This window comes from Gallus gallus, chromosome 2, assembly GCF_016699485.2.
Source record: "Gallus gallus isolate bGalGal1 chromosome 2, bGalGal1.mat.broiler.GRCg7b, whole genome shotgun sequence".
Taxonomy (NCBI): domain Eukaryota; kingdom Metazoa; phylum Chordata; class Aves; order Galliformes; family Phasianidae; genus Gallus; species Gallus gallus.
This window is the reverse complement of record NC_052533.1, coordinates 64,779,278-64,799,466: the sequence shown is the minus strand read 5'-3', so window position 1 is coordinate 64,799,466 and position 20,189 is coordinate 64,779,278. Positions and strand designations below refer to the sequence as shown.

The following is a 20,189-nucleotide window of genomic DNA, read 5'->3' as shown; positions in this document are numbered from 1 at the left end:
ATTGACTTTTTGTTCTGAAAAAGAATAATCTGAAAAGCAGGCAGGAGGGAAAGATGATAAAATCAAAGGGGAGATAACAACGGGGAAAATGGCAGCTCTGCTTCAATTCTGTAATTAGATAATGCAGTATCTTATTTTTCTCTGTTCACTCCAGGAGACAGGACTTTTCTCACTGTTTTTTATTTGTGTAGTGTTGAGCACATCAGGACAGCAACTCCTCTAGGTCTGCTGCCACACAAATAACAGATGCACATCAAGATACTGAATGTGAATGAAAAGAAAAACATTGTTTGTAAAGCACATGAGTGTCAAGGAAAGGAGGATGAGGGGAACATTTCCCTCTCCTAAATGTGGCAGAAGATTTGCTCTAGAAGAAGAGAGCACAACTGAGGAGCTGGCTCTGCAGTCACAACTTCTTAAATTGAATCTGTACTTCTTGTATTCTACAGCAAGCCCGAGACATTACAGAAAGCAAGAATGGCTATACAGATCAATGTAGTGACCATTAAATATTTACAGAGATAATTACGAATAGACTAAACAAAGCAATGGGGAAATTAATAAAAGATGACCAGGTGGATTTTATGCCTGGAAGACAATTTAAGAAGGGTACTTGGTATTGCTTATGAGGCAGGCACACGCTGAAAACAGTTGCTGCTCTTTCATTAGCAAATTATCCTGGGCATGAGGTTTGAGAGAGACACTGATAACATGGAGAGAAAAGTGAGCAGGAAGTGAATGGGAGAGCAGAGGTCTTACAAGGGCTCAATCCACAGAACATGGGTGAGCCCACATGGGGCTGGGTGACTCCAAGCAAGTTTCTGCTGAGGTACTGACACCGTTCTGCTTGGACTTCACAGTAGGAGTAGTCTTGATTCCCATCCAAGAGCAATATTCCTTGTGTCTTTATATATCATCATTAAGAAAGACAAGGAGAACAAAGTAAGGGGACAGAAGCAGTACTGATGGGTCCCAAATCCAGCCAGTTTTATAAAAATAACTTTTTGCGAAGTCTGTGTAATTTTGTATCTGTGTTTTGTTGTTGTTTCTCTTTCCTATCCCAGGGGGGAAAAAGCTTTTTAATAAAAATAAATAAATGTCAGACAGCATTCACAGGGAGCCCCACACTCAGAGATTGATTGGACTGAAAATCCGGGCTGCAAGTATTCCTGAAGTCTGAGGGTATTTAAAACCTGAAGACAGATCAGCTTCAGCAGAATGAGGCAATAGAAATGATATACTAATAAAGAAAAATAGCTTTGTTTCCACTTTGCAAGAGATTATAAATAAAAGTGAGAAATACATTTAAAAAATCATTATAAGTACTTTGAGCTTGTCCTCTTAAAAAAAAATAAAAAACAAAAAACAACCAGAAAGTAATAAAAGACTTTAAAAAATAAAATCAAGGTTAAGACACAAGCCATATAAAGTCTGCATGTGGGCTACCACGGAGTGTTACAAAGTAATGAAGAGAAAGGACACAGAGGAGAAATAAAAAAGGTATGGAACATATATTAACTTATGCCCAAAGGGTGAAGTGCACCATGTACTAATAAATGCATCAGGAGGATAAAAAGGATGAACAAGGCAGTTCAAAAAGTAATCAAGCCAAAGAAAAGCAGGAGGGCGGTAGGAAATGCTGTTGTGAAGCTGAGTATGGATTTCAGTGGAGCAAGGATGATTTCAGGTGATCTGTCCCTGCCCTAGAAGAATGGAAAAATACAGAACTGATTTCAGAAGCTATGGGAAACAGTTGGGAAATGGAAAGATAGGAAAGTACAAGGAAATGTCAAAACCGGGTGAGAGTTAATTCATGGATCAGCTTAAGAGAAGTGTAGAAGAAGAGATAAGACGGTGAAGAGTCTGAAACATGGCTGTGATCCATAACTAGCTATGTACGGTCTGAACAGTGAGGGATCTGGTCATTGGGTCTTGTGGCTATTACTTTACAGCTCTGTGAGCTGCAGAAGGACCAGCCTCATGAGAAGCACTGATGTTCTGCTGCTACAAGGATCAGATACAGCTTCGTGGGCTGCAGAATACGTCAAGGGATGTGAAGGGCAGTAAGAAAGTCAAGTATATCGGCAGCAAAAAGAAGACTACATACTGGTCCAGTGTTGAATAAGGCAAGGGACCTGGTGACAACAGAAAAGGTCAAAGTACTCCATGTTTTTTTGTCCTCATTTCTGCTAAGATTTGTCCTCCAGAATCACAAGCACCTCCAACCAGTGTGGAAGCCTGCTATAATGGAACTTTACTACACGTAGAGGAAGGTCAAGGTATGGAATATTCAAACAAATTCTGTGTCTACGTAGAAGTCCAATGGGCCTAATGGGACGGACCTATGAGCAGTGAGGGAGCCGGCTGGTGTTACTGTGAGGCCACTCACATTTGCCTTTGAAAGGTCTTGGTGACAGAGGAAGGCTCCTGAGGAGTTTAAGAAAGCAAATATGATCCTTCTCTTCAAGACAGAGAAGCAGCAACATTCAGGGAACTACCAACTTAGCAGTCTCACTTTGATTCCTGGGAAGGTGATAGAGCAAATTCTTCTGGAAAATGTTTTCAGACACATGAAGGATAATGTGATTGTAGTCAGTGTGGATTTATCATGGGGGAGCCATATCTGACCAATCTAATAGCTCTCTGTGACAAAATGACTGAGTGGGCAAAGGGAGACCAGTACATGGTTGTTTTCTCATTTTTGTTTTCCTTTTGACTTTAGCACTGCCTTCTGTGACATCCTGATAAAGAAACTTTTGAAATGTGGGCCTGATAAGCGGACAGTGAAGTGGGCTGAAAACCATCTGAACTGCTGGATTTGGAAGGTTGTGATCAGTGGCATGAAATCCAGCTGGAGGTTAGTCACTAGCTGTGTACCCCAGGGGTTAATACTGAGTCCAGTACTGTTTAACATCCTCGTTAATGACCTGGATGGTGTAACCGGCTATGCCTTCAGCAAGTTTGCAGATACAGAAAGCCATGAGGAATGGCTGATACACCAGAGGATGTACATGAGGAGAGGCTGAGAGGGCTGGGACTGTTTGGCCTGGAGATGGGAAGGCTCGATGGGCTCTTATCCATGGGTATGAGTACCTGATTAGAAAGTGGGGGTGAGGGGAAGGCAGAACCAGACAGTGGCCCACCACGACAAGAAAAGAGGCAATAGACACAAACTGAAACACAGGAAATTTTCCCTGGACATAAGAAAACATCTTTACTCTGAAAGATTTTGAACACTGACACAGCTTGCCCAGAGAGGTTGTGGAGTGTCCATCTTTGCAGATATTCAAAACTCAAATGGACACAGCCCTGAGCAAACTGCTGTGCTTTTAGCAGGAAACTGGACTAGATAACTTCCAGAGGTACCTTGCAGTCTCTCCTATTGTCTGTGATGTTATGATACAGGCTTCAGATGTAAATGAACCTAATTGCTTCCCTTAAATTGCATCTTGGTAACAGATTATGGAAATCACTTAAAGAGGTTACTGCAACAGGTTCAGTCATTTCATCCACCACAGAATGGATTTATTACAGTTTTAATATAAAGACTTCCAGGGATTAAGTTGTTAATGAAACAAGCTGATGAGTAGCTATGCTGATGAGGTGAAGGTATCATTGACACAAATCAAGTATATTAACACTGAATAAGACAAGTATCTCCTGAATATAGCAATATATACAGAGGTCACATTCACTGCTTCACTCTGAGGAGGAAAGGCTTGAGGCCCGATAACCCTCACATAATTTTTACCAAACAGAGCATATAATCAATATGTGCTACACTTCTCCTGTCAGATAGGAGACAGCAAGAGTTCGAGGAGAAAGGTAGACGACTGTCTTCTCTAAAATAATATGTAGTCCATTTCTTGTTCACAGGGACATTTCTTTTTATAACTCTGGTGATAGCATTTCAGCAACATGTGCAATAGCTTGGCTTGCTTCTTTTTCAACCAAACTGGAATTATTTGGGAAAGCACTCATTTAGGACACTGACTGTATGTGCAAAACTTAAAAAACAGCTTACAAATACAAGAATTAGGTGGAAGCAAAATAAGAAGTTTGTTTTCCCATAGACACTGAAGTATCTCTTTGAACCTGGCTCAAAACGGATGGAAGTGCCCAATCTACCACCTTCTTCCATTTTGGGAACCAGCCTTGCCCTAAGTAGCACAAATACATGTCAACTCTCCTTCAGTGTGCTGAAATGTACACTACTGAATGGTAATATTAGTAGTGATCTCATAGATCTCCTATGGCTTGTCCCTTTAAATGACAAGCAATTCATATTCATCATCCTATCATCAGTTCGTTGTGTTTTCTGCAAGCTAGCAATGGTCCTTATTGAAAAGAGAAATAAATAAACCACATACATTTCTTGTTGTGTTTTTTTAGTATGCATATAGTTGGCGTATTAAAGGCATTTGCCGGGAAAACTCACCAGACAGAGTCTTTGGTCAATCTGTTGTCCACCTGCCCTTCATCATCCAGAAAGAAGTCCAACTGTAAATTGGCATTGTTGTCATGGGCAGAAGAATAATTGGTAATGAGTCTTGCAGGTATCCCCAGGCACCTCAAAACTGTGTCAAACATAGAAATGTAATGAGAAAATGTAAAGAGAAAACATTAATAGAAATAAAATGGGAAAACTCATCCAAATCAGCCCAAATAATTTCTCCTATCTTTCTTTATATAGAATATGTTAAACATTTTGTTTGGTCCCCAAATGCTGAGCATTCAAGATATGTAGTGGTACAATTGCTTAACTGGCCAGTTACCAATAGTCTTGCATACTGACCACACGGCAGCTTTTCAAGGCTAATATGGATGGAATGGATCAAATGTGATATAAAGAAAAATAATTTTGAGGTTCCATGAAATGCAAAATACACTAGAACTCCTATTATCAGTAAGCCAGGAGAATTAAGAGAGACTATGCTAAAAGGAAGATGAATACAAAATGTCTCCTGGTTGATTTGGAGTTTCACTGTTTTGGAATATGCTGTCAGATGGGGTCTAGAGAACATAAAGTACAAGGCAGAAGCTGATTGCTAACAAGGGAGAAAACTGCATTATTTGCAAAAGAAATGTCAGAGTTTGAGTATGAACAAAATGCATTACATAATTTGTATTGATTTCTAAGCAATAGTACTTTGGAGTCAATGGTCCCTTCCCATAAAGGATCTTAAAGAGGAGGATCAAAAAAAAAAAGTTTCCTACCCCTAAATTTCAAACCACTGCAATATAGCTGACAATCCTTGACCTCAGCTGACAAGAGGTGAAGTTGGGGCACATGGGAAAGCTATGGCTATATCTGAAGTGCAGTAGTGAGTCACTAAACTTCTGTGTTAGTGGTGCACCCTGGCTGGTAGACATGGAACACGGTCCAAGAGGGAAGTGGAGACACAGGGTGACATATCACCTCAACCTGTCCAGATGAAATGTTGTGACATTTGTCCAAAAGAAGTTCCTGGGTTCTGATTTAGGAGCCACCATGGTTCTGCAGAAAACAGAGGACTTTTTTTGGAAAAGGGAAACATTTTGGTCAAAAACTGTATTTTTAAATAGTACCATCGCTGCAGTGTTGAACAACCCTTTCTGCTACTGCTTGGTTTTGTATATTCATTAGTGTCACTACTGTGACTCTCAATACAGAGTAGGACTGCACATTCATTTCAAGTTACTGGATGAAAAATTACCTGAATGCATCCAATACCATATGTACCTATTGATTAAACTTAATTCAAGCGCGCTCCCAGGTTTCCACCACATGAGCCATCAGGGCTCATTGAAAATAATTTGTCTGACAATTTCAAGATTAATGAGCATTTTTCAGAATGTTTTAGCATTTTTAATGGATGTCTATTCAGAGCTTACATAGTAACCTTGGAAAGCTGGAGACTGGTCACAATGATAAAACATTGGCAGCTGAAAAAGAATGCAAAATAGAACTTATAACAATACTTTAAGTTCAGCATGTTTGTTTAGGCCTTTGCTGTCCTCTCTCTGGAGTGGTCAGCAGCTGGACATGAAAACAGCTATGCAACAGATTAGCCACTGAACAATGTTTTAATTTCATAATGCTCAACAAACTTTATACTTCAGTAAGCCTCACAGTATGAAGTCCCAGGTCTCTGGCTTGACTAAAGTAGTCAGCAAACTGAATCTAATTTTGTCCCTGATAAATATGCCTCTCCATTTAACACAGTAGGCTCCAGACCTCCACGGCATTGCCCCACTTTCACAGTGGCCGACAGGCAAAATACTGTGTAGCAGAGTTCCAGGGCCAGTGCAGGGGGAAAACAGGAGAATCTGTATGTATGTTTGTGATATAGGGACAGACGGAAGAAGCACTGGTAGCAAGAGAAAGTGGCCTGTGAAAGTCACTATGATGAACTGCATCTATAAGAAACATTTGCAAGGGCCTTTCTGAACTCACTATGTTGTGCAGAGATGGAGGAGTATCAGGTACAGTCCATACGACCTCAGGCAAAGAAGGAAGTAGACATCTCTGAGGCTCTTTGGATGGATTGATATTCCCATGGCACCAGAAATAAAATGAACTATTTCATACGTCAAAGGATAGAGCACCTGCTAGAGTCTCCCTAAATCAAAGCACAAACCTTTCCAGACATATGAAAGAGAAGCAGAGAAACCTGAAATGGAATCCTCCCCTGGAGCTGTGAGAAGTGTGTGCCAGCAGAAGGATAGGTGGTCAGAACAGAGCTTTATTTCTGAGGTCCCTACTGTTTTGAATAGCTCTTGAACTACCTCAGGTAACTAAAATGAGTTACAAAATTCTGTTACCTGGACAGAAAGAAAACTATGCATTGAACGAAATATACGTATATGGGACAGGCAAAAATAAAGTGAAAATACAGAGATACCTAGAGCTGTACAAGGATGAAGAGCCAGATTTGTAACTTGTTAATTATTTAACTTCCATGTTTGCTGCAGAAGATGGGTGATTAATCTCCTTCATTTTTGTTAGAAGTACAACGTAAGGAAAAGTACGATGCTATTTCTGAAGACAGCAACATGTAACAGTGCTGAGAGAGATGAAAAAGGGAAAGGTTTTGTGGGGAGTTTTTCTGCAAGTTTCTTTTCTCATCCTAAATATAAGAAGCAAAGCTTTGACCTTCAGCTGTGGCTGAGAAGTACTTAATGCAAAGTAGAGTCCAAGCCTGCCAAAATGCCCACTGTATCCCCTTAGTCCTAGGCTGACCTGGTCCCCCCTCCAGTCTGATGCTTAAATATACGAGCTGTAAGTGCCTCTAGGGGAGATCTCTATGTTTAAGCCAGACTCACTTTTATTTTCTTATACTGGCCTGTCCCATAAGCAAAATAACTGTTTGGCTCTATATTAGCAAAGAGCTTTTGACACACGCATTGCTCCCAGTGTCTTGTCCCTACTGTCTGTGTAAATGTATCTTTTACATTAACAGTACCTTTCTTTACCACTATTATACCCCAGTGTGTTCCAGCGTTCAGGGAGTATTCATTTGGGATGATGCTGCTAGCAAGTGCTAGACGCTAAAAGAAGAAAAGAGACTAACCCAGCATTGCTTTCCCTACTCAGTTTTAAAACCTGAAATGTCTCTTTTGCTGCAACGCTGGAATACATTTGTTCTAGTTTGAGCAAACTTATTAGGATTTAACCTTGTAATGCCAGACAATTCGTAAAACAGGCCAAAATTTTTCTCATTGATCTGGCTCAAAAATTCCGTTAGGAAGTGTTAAAAGTGCCAGTAGGCAAGTGCTAAGACAGTACCCATTAGTCTTGCTAAGAACATCCCTTGTCAAGTACAATGTTCAGCCTTTCTGGAGTAGAAATACGTCTACAATACCTCATATCGAGTAATAGTCTTAAGTTGCAGATTTAGACACTAAGCCCCCTGTTCATCTCACACTTCCTAACAGAAACAGAGAGCATACTAAAAGGCTAACTTTCTCACCCCAAATTTAGTCTCTGTGATTCAATAAATACATTTTTTTTCTGAACAAATAAATAGTTAATACGTCATTCTGGAAGCGCAGCTATTGAGTCTATTTTGGCCATGCATTTTTAAGTATCTTTACCATTTACTCCTGACCATCACAGAGCCAGGAAGAATTTTAGCTAGTTTAACCTAAAAGCTCATTCTGCTATGTAAGGATCGCATAACAGCATGAAGCTTTTCTCACTGATACTTACATGTGTTGAAGACACCGGCAAAGACCCAGCACTGTCCATATCGCACTGGCTGCTTAGAACTGTAATATTCCAAGAGGATGTCCACACTTCCCGTCCAGGCCGAAGGTGGGACTCCATAATCATAGAGATTGTCCCATGATCCAGCCAAAACACCATTATCGTCCTTGGAATTGATCTACAGACAAAGGAAATGAGTTTTAGGGGTGTCAGAAGCTGAATAATAAAGAGCTCTTTAACCCAGCAGACCAAGATAGGACAGGAAAGACTGAATATAGCTAAGTTTAGGCTAGAAATAACACAGAAATGTTTAATTATGAAGGTAGAAGATGAACAGAACAATCTTGCTAAGGGCTGTGGTGGATTCACCATCACTGAATAATTTTGAATCAAGGTCAGGCACTTAAAAATAATAGTGAAATTAAATCACCACAATGAGCATTCATGTTGCTACGTTAGTACGCTTTATTAACACTACACATGCTCGTTGCTATGTATTTTTAAGAAACACGATCAGTTTTAAATTCATAAGCAAGCCTCAGAAATGTTAAACCATCTTATTTCCTAACATCATCTGCTTTTCTGTCTGTACCGGCCCAGATATTTTTAGTAAAATCACTCCCAATTTACAGTGGACAGAGAGAAGAATCAGTCCACTGTTATTTTTAGATTAGAAACTAATTTCTTCAGTCCAGCACACATGAAAACAAGAAGGAATATGCTGTGCAGGTTTTCCCTTGGTAAGATTACACAAAGCATGGAGTTTTGCTGACTAATGGCTATACTGATAGGCATTAACGAGCAATACATCTCCAAGCTGCAATTTGAACCAAACCAGTTGAGGCTGTGCAAAAAGCTCATTCGCTCTGTACCTTTTAATTATGTTAATGTGGAACAGCTACATGCCAGCCAAATAAATCACAATTCTCATTTAAAAGCTTTTGGCTGGATTAACTACCGTTTTATAATTAGAAAATCGACTTCCCGTGAACCCTAGGACTGAAGGAGATAAGTATTCAGAGTCATAACCAAAGGGTTAAGGGGTTGTGCCCATCTCTCACTGTTGTGGAAAACATGCCAAGAAAAGAGGCACTTCAAGGACAGGACGGCATTTCGATCTTTAGGCTCTCTGCTGGTTGTGAGGAGTGGAAAAAGGGGGCAGCTCTGTTTGCTTTGGAGCTTTAGGAAGCTTCAGAAAAAGTACAGCGTGGGGGCAGCTCCCCAGACAAGCTCAGCTCTACCATATAACATCTTGAGCAAGAATGAGGGCAAGGAACACAGGTGAGGCCTTGGTACCTCTTGGCCACTTCTTACTTCTGTTCAGATTTCAGATGGCCTGAACTCTCACCCAGCTGTGACCTAATCCTTCAGATACCTGAAATCTACTGACTCCTGCAATTCCAACAGGAAACTTTTCCACTTATATAAAATGGCTGAGTGGCTGAAAACACATGCCCATTTCGGGTTCATAACATTATGTTCTTCTGCTCATAGGGTTTCCAGGGAATCTGCATAAGGGACCTTTTAAGAGACCAGTGACCAATGCAGCAATTGTAAAGGAACCACATTCAGTTCTTACTTCTGTCGCAAGAGGTCTGAAGCCACATTTCTAATGCCTAGAGTAAAAGAAATAACCAGAAGGCCAAAACGAAATAGGGAGGTGGAGGTGATCTCAATCTTCCTTGTTGAAGTTAACCTACTTAACTTTGTGTTACACAAAATTCATCATGTAGCACTGAGAGGCTAGACATCCTGCTTCAATGTTATGTAAGACAAAGCGTTAATTCTCCTACAGTCTGGGTAAATGCTGTAATAAGTGGGTCATCTTCAGTGGCCATGTTTTGTGGAGACTCTTTTAGCAGGTGGCCTGGGAGAACATCTAATGATAATAGCTTAATGACCAGCACACTGTTCTGGGAAGCAGAAGGTATAAGTTCAGACCTCCAAAAGGCAGAGAGGAGTAGACTCATCTGTCTTTTATATCCTGGATGAGTCTTCCAGCTTGAATATAAGAGATGGGGCTGCTGTTATACACACAGTAAGACTCCTGATGCTTAACAGCTGGAAGGAATGGAGATGCGGGAAGCCTTCTCCCTACCCTTTCCTTCTGGAAATTTTGGGCACTTCCATTCTGGGTATGGAAAGTTACGTGGGCCCTGTACTTAAGAGCTCAGATCTCCTACCGTATTCTCCTGGAGCCAAGGTACCTCATGTAAATGCTGTCAGCTTAAGGAGGCTGCCTGAGGCTTGAAAATCAGGCATAGATCCACCCAGCTTTGCAGTGTCTTAAGGCCCTTCTGAGGTTAGTGCTGGAGTCCACACAAAGTCTCTCAATTCCTCATCTCAAATTTCACCCATCATGGTGTCTCACCATCCATGAAAGAAACAGCTTTCTCAATAATCTCAGCTACCAAAAAGTAAGCACGGTGTCATAAAAAATGCTAGCATGCATGAAAGTGCAACATTTAAAAGTGGCTTTCATGCCAATGAGGTTCCACTCTCAGGATGCTGAACTGACATAAAGATTTCACCTTTAGTGGAATGAAATAAAGTGCCAGACCCCGGAGGTCAGAATGGATAAAAGATCTGGCACCTGCCACAGGGAGGACGTGAGGGCACAGAGGCCATTAAACCAGCCTGGCTTTGATTAGAGAGTCACTTCTGACACATCCTGGGCATCTACTGCATACCATTGCAGAGGCAACACGGCAGATTTTGATCGGGTTTCCACGCCCAGACAACTCCAGTTCCGCCTTGTCCATCAGGAAAAGGCAAGCATCCAGAATGTTTTCTTCAAACTAGATAAAAAGAAAGAAAGAGAGAAACAGAGGGCAAGTTAAGTCACATTTTATTCTGAAAAGCAAAGGCAAAGTTATTTTTCACTGTTGTTATAATAGCTGATCAGCTTCAAAATCAGTTGGTCAGGTCGAAGTTCTGTGTTTAAAAATACAAGTCTTCTTCTAGAATAATTGCCCACGAATAACAAAAAAAAAAAAAATGTGAGACGCTTTAAGGGAAAAGAGAGCGTCATTTTCAATTCAATCTCAGTCTGGTTTCCAGAAGGTTAAAATGACAACGTAGCCTTTCTGACAGGACATAAAATTTTAAGTGCTAACAAGTATATAATAGGAAGGTATTATAATAATAACTACAATAAGCTAGTCTGCTCGCTAAGGACTTCATGTCCTTCACAGATTCCAGACCTGCTAATTTCAGAACTTTTCTGATACATTCAGCGCGACGCTGAGAAGTTGACCAATAAATGATTTACCACAGATAACATGAAGACACTTACATTTTAAACTAAAATAGTAAAAATGTTTAAAATTAACAAGCCAAAAGCTAATGAAACGGATTAATCCCGGTCTCTGAAACTTAGACATAAAAAATACCAAGTGACCTAAAGTAGTCTTCTTCAAAAATAGAGTGGAAAGGTACAGTTTCTTCGATCCAGCATGAACAAGCAGAGGAATGAATTGAGGGCAGAGGTGCCTAAATAGACCAGAAACCATTTGTCACAGAACTTGCCCTGTGATGTATTTCATTTTCCTTAGGAGAAACTGCATAGCAAAGGAAAATATCTCTGTCCCCTGGAAAATGGTAGGGGACAAGGAAACACACATTAATAAAAGAACGTCTTCCAGTTTCACTGAAAACACAGTATTATATTAGCATTCAAAGCTGTAACAGAAACTCCACTCAGCTCATCCCCTTGCCATATTCAGCTTTATGTCCTTCATTTGCATCCTTAGAGATATGGTTCATGCTAACAAGATTTTTGCTCTTGTGCCCAGCTGCAACTAGAGCTGTATTGATTTTGAAACCATCTTCAGCCTGGTTTAAGGCCCCTCAGCAGATGAGGGTGATCTGAGTTCTGCATTCTGCAGAGGACAAACAAATGCCCAGGCCAAGCTGCTGACCTGGTAGCATGGGAAAGGCAGGGGCAAGGTGAGGCCAGAGAGCTGAGGAGGAAGCGTTCAAGAATCAAGACAGCTGTTGGTGCTGCAAAAAAGATGGGAGGGGTGGGGTAACATCCTTGGAGAGTCCATGCCTACTTTTGCCTCTCCCTTATAGGCACCAGCTGTGCTCTGGCATTAGCATAAAAGAAGTACCTCTATAGTTCATCACTCTCAGCCTTTTCCTGTCCAAGAAATGTTTTCTTTTTGGCCTGCCTGGCTCTCATTACTCAGAAAACTGCCACTGTATGTATCCTTTTAAAAGACTCATAGAATCATAGAATGTCTTAGGTTGGTAGGGAACTTAAAGCCCACCCAGTTCCAACCTCTGCCGTGGTCAGGGTTGCCATCCGCCAGCTCAGGCTGCCCAGGACCCCGTTCAACCTGGCCTTCAACATGTCCAGGGATGGGACACCCACAGCTTCTCTGGGCAAATCTCCCTCCTGTTTATAAACTCTTCTTAGTACTGGATGAGGTCACTCTGGAGCCTTCACCTCTACAAGCTAAACAAGCCCAGCAAGCATCCTCCAAGGCAGCACACTTCTCTCCTCATACTGATTCTCAGCTCTGTAATGCACACCGGCATTGAATTACTTTCCCTGGAAGTTTGCTAGTATGTAGTAGCACCTTATAGTCTTGAGCAAAACTGAATTCGTAGTGTTCAGGCAAGCAAGGAAGCGGGTCAGTGGCTCCAAATGTCCTACTCCTAGTATTGTATGAGGCTGAATACACTACTGGTCTCCACTCTACTCCAGTGACGTGTGCTGTAAGCAATGTCAGGTGAATGGCAGAGCTGTGGAGGCCCCGCTTCCCAAGGAGAACAGATAGACAGTATAAATTCTGGGCCATCGTAGTGGCCTTTTCCTGCTTCAGGTTCACTCTTCTTTTGGCCTGGCCCAATGATTTATCACTTTCACCAGGATCAAAAAGAGCTTTCTGTTCTTCAAGTCATCAGCAGTGTCTAAAAGCTGAGTTAAATCAATAAGAAGTTTAGCTTGCAAATTAAATCTCTCTTATCTACAGTTTATGAGACACTGTCAATCTTGCCAGCATATACAGAAAGACTAAAGAGGAAAGAAATTACTATCAGAGTTGTTGCCTTCCACCTTAGCATTTACAGAATGATATAAATGACTGTGAAGTAATTGGAATAATAGCAGGAGGGACATAGGACAGGCTGTAAAGTCTAGCTGCCTTACGCTAATGCAGCAGTGCAGGATGCAAAGCACCGTAACATGGGCTAAAGCCAGTTTTGCCTTCCATTACTTCTTAAAAACACTAAATCACTAAATCAAACTAAATTAGTTTCCTGTTCTCAATCTTGGCATGAAAATAATAACTAGAGGGAAGCAGAACAGACACATAACACACGTAAGTCTGAGTACCCTTGAAATATCAAGTGAAACAGCAGCCAAGACAAGTAGGTAGCCAGGACAGATCAGCAGACATAGACCAGGCACTGGCACTGTCTTCTTGACACAAGCTGAAATGGGAACAACTCAAATGCAGGACAAAGGAAATTTGGCACAGCCACCTGGAAAAGACTGTGGAAGGAAGACAAGGCATGGGGAAACACAGGAAAAGAGGCTGTGCCTGCACATTGGTTTGCATTGCACTATAGAGCAATGCATTTAAGTGAGACTGGTCTTCAGTGTGCATTCCCCTTTCACGCTAGCCTGCCTCTAGTAGAAAAACTTCAAACCAATTAAACCCAAGTAAGAGGGGCGGCATCACCTTTTGCACTGGTGGAACTAGGTCTGTGTTTCCCAGAGCTGGTTACAGGCAGACGTGATCTAACCTTAACAAATGTACATGCCACAAAATTTTGTTTGTGCTGTGGGCTCATGTGGGCATGATTAAGCTCAACATGACAACAAGAACACCATGCCCACCTGCTTTATTTTACTTTTCTCTAAAAAAAAAAGAAGAAAAAAAGAAAAGGCAGTGTTAAAAGATCAATATAGCACCCAGCTTCCGATATTTCTCAGCTGGAGAGTTCCTATGTGCCTAGATTTCTTCCAAAGCAAAATTTCTCCTCAATCTGCCTTGGGCTTTTCTGAGTGATTGGCAATTTGTGCATCCTTAGAAGAAAGGAACCACAGTCATGTTACAAGGAACATCCTCATCCTGAATCCTCATTCATTACACCCATGCTTCAAGTGGTCTGTTGTATTTTCTTCCTGGGTCCATTTTTCTTGCCTTTCCTCCTCTCAAATTGATGCTGCTCATTAAAGAGGGCAGCTGTGAGAATGATCTCCCACTAATAATCCAGTTTTGAACTGCATGTTCCTTTTTAATTTACAACCTCAGTTAAAGCTTTCAGCTGTCATCATTCAAAGCAATTTTTAGCCTGTGAATATTACTATGCACAAGTCTATCCGTATTTTTGTGTGAGACCATATACCTTACAGCTCTATGACTGTACGTGGCCTTATGCTTTTTACTAACACCATTGTAAAGGGCTATATATGATACATACACACAGTATATATGTATGATATACCCATAACATAGGGTATATCTGCTGCTAGTACTTTTATTCACTTACAGCGATGCTCCCTGTTTTAACATAAAAGACTGCTAAAAATGAGGAAAACTCACGTTTTAATGGCTGGGAATTGGTAGGGTAGCATCAGAAAAACCATATCCTCTATCATTCTGAACCAGAAGAATATTTCTCCATTGTGTTTAGTTGTAAGATGTCTGTTTCACCCTCACAAAAATACTGATGGGTTCTGGGACAACTCTTGGCTTTGATGCACTTGCCACACTAAGCTGTCACACGGGCAACAAAAGGTGCACCACAGCCCAGGGTGGGAATCAAGCTCTCCAGTGCCAGACAGCACCGGAAGGAAAAGCATACGACAAAGGGATGTGGAACAGCTCTAACCTCCCAAACAGAGCTGCCTCCCAGCAAAACCAAATAAATAATGCAGTTTCTCAAGGGAGGTTGGTGTTTGTGTCAGGAAGGTGCTGGATTTGCAGAATATAAGCACCTCAGGCCAAACCACTATAGGCCATAAATTCAGCATCTTAGGATATAAATCCAGTATCTGGTTGAAGCAACACCTTCCATCTCCAGCCACTCGTTCCCCTCTCTCCCTCCCCTACATCTGTCACAGAGTGAATCCCAAATCTAGGAGCAGAGCATGCCTGAATAACAACTCAAGGGAAAAAAAAGAAGAAAAAAAAGAAAGGAGCTGCTTTTTTAGCTAGGTCAGCTCTCTGGTCTGATTCATTGCACGGCTGTATAAACACTTGCAGGGGGAAGGAAGGGCCAGGAGGGGGCATTTTTGGTCAACTTAAATGCACACCCAGCTTTGGCCTAAGGATCTGGTTCTACCTATCTCATTCAGATGCACCCTCAATTTATGGAATTGCTTCCCCCTCACCTTATTTAAGGATTATTTTTAGCTTCAACAGGATCTCTTTCAAACCCCACAAACAACAGCACTGAGGCAACCAGTAGGAAGGTGCAAAGGCAGGAGCACCCTCAGGCAGCCCTACTGTGGGAAAAAAGATGGAATTGCACCCTTAAATGAGGAAGCAAGAGCGATGAGAGTTCAAAGAGCTCTCTAGTGCAAGCACAGTGGCAATCCATCCAGCTTAAGCTTCGAGGTATTCTTCAGCTGAGGGAGAGAAAGCAAAGCAGGAGGGTCCCTTCTGCAAGGCTGTGCAGGGGATGTGCAGTGAGTGCTGAATGGATCCATCACAGCGGCATGAAGTACTTCAATACTCTCTTAATGGTGTTGATGTGAAAAACCAGGAGGTAAGGTGAGCCACGTCCAATAACTGCCCATTGGAATATCCCTGAGTGACAGTCAGTGTTAGCTTTGCTAATTTTGATGTTGCTATCGAATGCTTTTTTCCCATTCTCACACAACAACTTAACTCTTTCATCCCACAGGGACTTTCAGGCTGTCTAGTGAATACGAAGAGACGGAGATAAAACAGGTAAGCAGTAAGGGGTTGATAACATTGAAGGCATATCACTACCATATGCCAGCCAGTCAGGACTGTGCCTCCCACATCTTCGAAGGCTGAAGTTGTCAAGTCAAGACAGCAAAGGGAGAAGTTCCCCCCTTTGTCACTGTGGTAAGGAAATTTAAAACTCTGGGACGAAGTCTCAGTTTGTAATAGGAACCCTAAGAAAAGCTGACTCCTGAAAAAATGAGAATTACTTCCACCAAGTTGCTAGAACTGAAAGGAAGAGTCAAAAGGGAATACAACCTCTTGCTACATAAATAATCTTCTTGTCTTTCACCAAATCAGTCTGATCCTGAAGCAGCAGTAACACAGTAGCAGAAATGCTGCTGCGTAGCGAAAGCCTCAGCTAACGATTACAGCTTTCAATAGGAAGCCTCTTAGTATCTGAAATGTGCCCCTAAAACAAGATCTTTAAATACCAGCTATTGTAACGCTGCTTTTCTGGATTAGATATATACCCACTTCATACAATTTTAAAAAACTATACCCCTTTGTGTTTCTGCAGGAGAGACCAATAATGCACTCCAGAGCCCACAGTCTCAACCACAGCCTGCTGTCAATTAAATTCATTTGCTGTCCTACTGGGAGCAGTCAGAGAAAGTCCAAATAGCTCACCTGACCGTAACTCCAGCTTCTTAATTTCACTTCATTGACGTCTCCGTGGAAAACAATACCAACATCATTCAGGACATATTCTTCCCTTTCCTTCTCGTCATCCAGGTACACGGCATCCACTGTATCAATTAATCCAAAACAAACATCAACACCGCCACTTAGATTTTATATTGGGCAGATAAAAATAATTAGCATATAGCACAGCCATATGTGATGAGATGTGCCCATCACCCATCAAACAAAACATCACTTGCTTCAACAGAATACAAACATAAGGAAATAGTGACCCTGGTTAGAAATATGATACACAACTTAAAAGCATGCAAGATGCAAAAATGCTGACAAATCCTGCCTCTTTTCTCAAGATCTGAAAACTGTGATTGAAATGTCACATCTTATCAAGAGTTTTATGATTACTGTGTATCACTAATTTAAAAGTTGGAGCACCATGACGCAATTCTGCTTCTGTACCAACAGATCAAAGGACAATTTCTAACCTATTAATGTTAGCGGAGAACAGTTCAAGTCAAGGGATCTAAAGAAAAATCTGTAGCACATTACAAAAATTGGAATACAGCTTTTATAGTGTATTAACAGAAGAGTTTGATTGTTTTTCCGTACATAAGTTATTGACTGCAGTGTTCCTCCCCCACATAGCTTGATTGACCAGCTAACATGAAGAGAAATCATAAAATTACACAGAATCACAGAATCGTAAGGGTTGGAAGGGACCTCTGGAGATCATCAAGTTCAATCTCCCTGCTAAAGCAGTTCCCTGCAGTAGGTTGCATGGGAAAGTGTTCTGGTGGGTTTTGAGTATCTTCAGCGACTGAGACTCTACAACCTCCCCAGGCAGCCTGTTCCAGTACTCTGTCACCCTCAAAGTAAGTTATTCCTCATGTTCATATGGAACTTCCTGTGCTCCACTTTGTACCCATTGCCCTTTGTCCTGCCAGTGGGCATCTCTGAAAAGAGCCTTGCTCCATCCACTTGACATCCACCCTTTAGATATTTATCAGCACTGATAAGATCCCTCCTTAGACTTCTCCAGGCCAAACAGTCCCACGTCTCTCAGTTTGTCCAAATGAAAACTGGAAGTATTTGGAAGACATCTTCATCAAAACATATATAAAACGTACATCCTAGATTGGCCTAACATCAGTCAAAAGAATATAAGTGGATCCTCATCCTGCAAAGAGGGTTCACATACTTAAATTACACACAGCTAACATATATAAATAATCATGAACTACATGAAACTATTCAAATGTTAATGGGTAGACATGAAATGGACGGAAAATTCTGTGATGTTAGAACAGTTGAGGATTTATTTCCTGTGCCAATAATGATATTTTGTGACTAAGAGGTACCACTTAACATTTAATGGTTTGGGAATTAATTAATTTGAGCAAATCAGTAATGTGGCACCAGATAACAAATTAAAGAGAAGCAGTAACCTGTGCATGTGTGATATGGGCAAGTGCAAAACTGCCACTTACCACTGTCATAGAGGCTTTCTTCTGCATCTTACTACAAATTACTATGGGATTATTCCACTTTAAAAGCCTATTGATTTGTTGTATTTTGTTGAAATTCAAATCAGATTTGTACTTCCTTCTAAAACTCAGCTTCAAGAGCTTCTCCATTTGCCCACAGAACTGCAATTCAGCTGAAAACAGCTAAAATATGAAAAATCAATGGAAAAACTCACACTGGCTTCAAGTAGCTGAAGAGTTTTGCCAGTCTGTACACCTGACCCTGCTGGAATTTTTATTTTCATGCAGCTGTATTAATAGCCATGTGTCTATATATACGGAAGGGATTATGTAGAGATATATAACATCAAAAGCTTCACATTGGTATGCAAGGAACGATATGGAAGCAGGTATCGGATGTAAGAAGGTTTTTTTTTTGCGTTTGAAGAGATCAGTGCTTTCCATTGTGCTTTTGACAGGGTTGCTGTACAGGCTCGGCAGGCTACATCAGAATCAGAGCAGATGGAAAAGCAGCAGGTTTTGCCTGGTTTTCCCTGAGGCAGGCAGGGCTGAGGCTCTCTCTTTGTGTAGAGGCATGGTGCTCCATACCTGGTCTTCAAGGGCTGGGCTGTAATAAGGACTATTAATAAGCCTGGCGCTACCTACAACCTAGTCAATCTGCACCCGGGCACAAAGCAGAAGATCATGAGTTTACAGTGAGAGGCTACCAGGTGACGGAAAGAGTGTTAAGACCTGACAGTAGATCCAAAGGCTACAGTCATTTATGCCAGCAGTGACACGCATACTTTGGAAGCACCGTATTACATGACTTTCTTGAGGTCCATCTCCCAGATCTAAGCAAGTTCTGCACAACATCCCATCAAAAACGTTGCGGATGTTGCAAATCATGCAAGGCTCTGTGTCATTAGGATGGATGTGCCTGGTTTGCTTATGGAGCAATTACATATATTGACTCGCTGAGCTCTGGGTTTTATCGAAGCACGTGTGTATAAACAGTACAGAAAATGCATTTCAAGGAGTACAACTCACACCTGCTTCAGTACAGTCATGCATTCAGCAGAGTGTGTGCACATGCCTTCTTGACAGCTGTTGTTTTCTTTCAGGGATTATAAATATCAATATTGATCTCGTTGGTATCAATTGAGACGCTTACGTTATTTCAAGACTGCATGATCTTTGCTAAATCAGATGAAAATTGATTAACTTCTCTGTCAATTATTTTAAATTATTTCTATTTTTTGATAAAGTAAAACAGGCCTCTGTGTTCCACATAAAAGCCAGCTGCTTTGATTTTTGACAGCTCTCGCTACCCTTGAGAACTGTTTAGAAGAAAATACGAGGCATTTGTGACTACTTTGATGCTAAGCGTGCTCTACATAGTACAACTCCTAATTATTTGGTGCAAGCAGAATTTCACATCTGACAAACAGAAGAATTCCAAGAAAAAGCACCAGGTTTGTTTGTTCTTTTTCTCTAGCAGTTTAAGGTTTTTCTACTTACTTCTTTTATCCTGGGAAATTACTAAAACTTTAGCAGTGCTACAAAGAAGCAAATAATCCTCTATGCTTCTTTGAAGATAGATAAGGTGAAAATACACTCTGTATGAGGACAGCAGTGCAGGTGAGAAACCCCACTGAACACAAACTCATGCAATCATGGAATCATAGAATGGCCTGGGTTGAAAAGGACCACAATGCTCATCCAGTTTCAACCCCCCTGCTATGTGCAGGGTCGCCAACCACCAGACCAGGCTGCCCAGAGCCACATCCAGCCTGGCCTTGAATGCCTCCAGGGATGGGGCATCCACAACCTCCCTGGGCAACCTGTTCCAGTGTGTCACCACCTTCTGTGTGAAGAAAGCTCCTTATGAAAGAGGTAAGAAGCGTAGAGAAGCTATATCCATTTAGGAAGTGAATGGCCATAAGAGGCCCCTCCCCAGTACTGGTG

General features: G+C 41.3%; 1 protein-coding gene across 6 annotated transcripts in view; it reads right to left on the bottom strand.

Moving 5' to 3' along the window:
* F13A1 (coagulation factor XIII A chain) overlaps positions 1 to 20,189 on the bottom strand; it is a 155,716-nt gene that overhangs the window by 18,106 nt on the left and 117,421 nt on the right. For all 6 annotated transcript variants that reach the window (XM_046918034.1, XM_046918045.1, XM_046918054.1 and 3 more), the window contains 4 exons: positions 16,747 to 16,865; positions 10,879 to 10,986; positions 8,192 to 8,366; positions 4,439 to 4,577 (listed from right to left, as the gene is read on the bottom strand). In XM_046918034.1, coding sequence (XP_046773990.1) covers positions 4,439 to 4,577; positions 8,192 to 8,366; positions 10,879 to 10,986; positions 16,747 to 16,865 — 541 coding nt within the window. The remainder of the gene's footprint in view (positions 1 to 4,438; positions 4,578 to 8,191; positions 8,367 to 10,878; positions 10,987 to 16,746; positions 16,866 to 20,189) is intronic.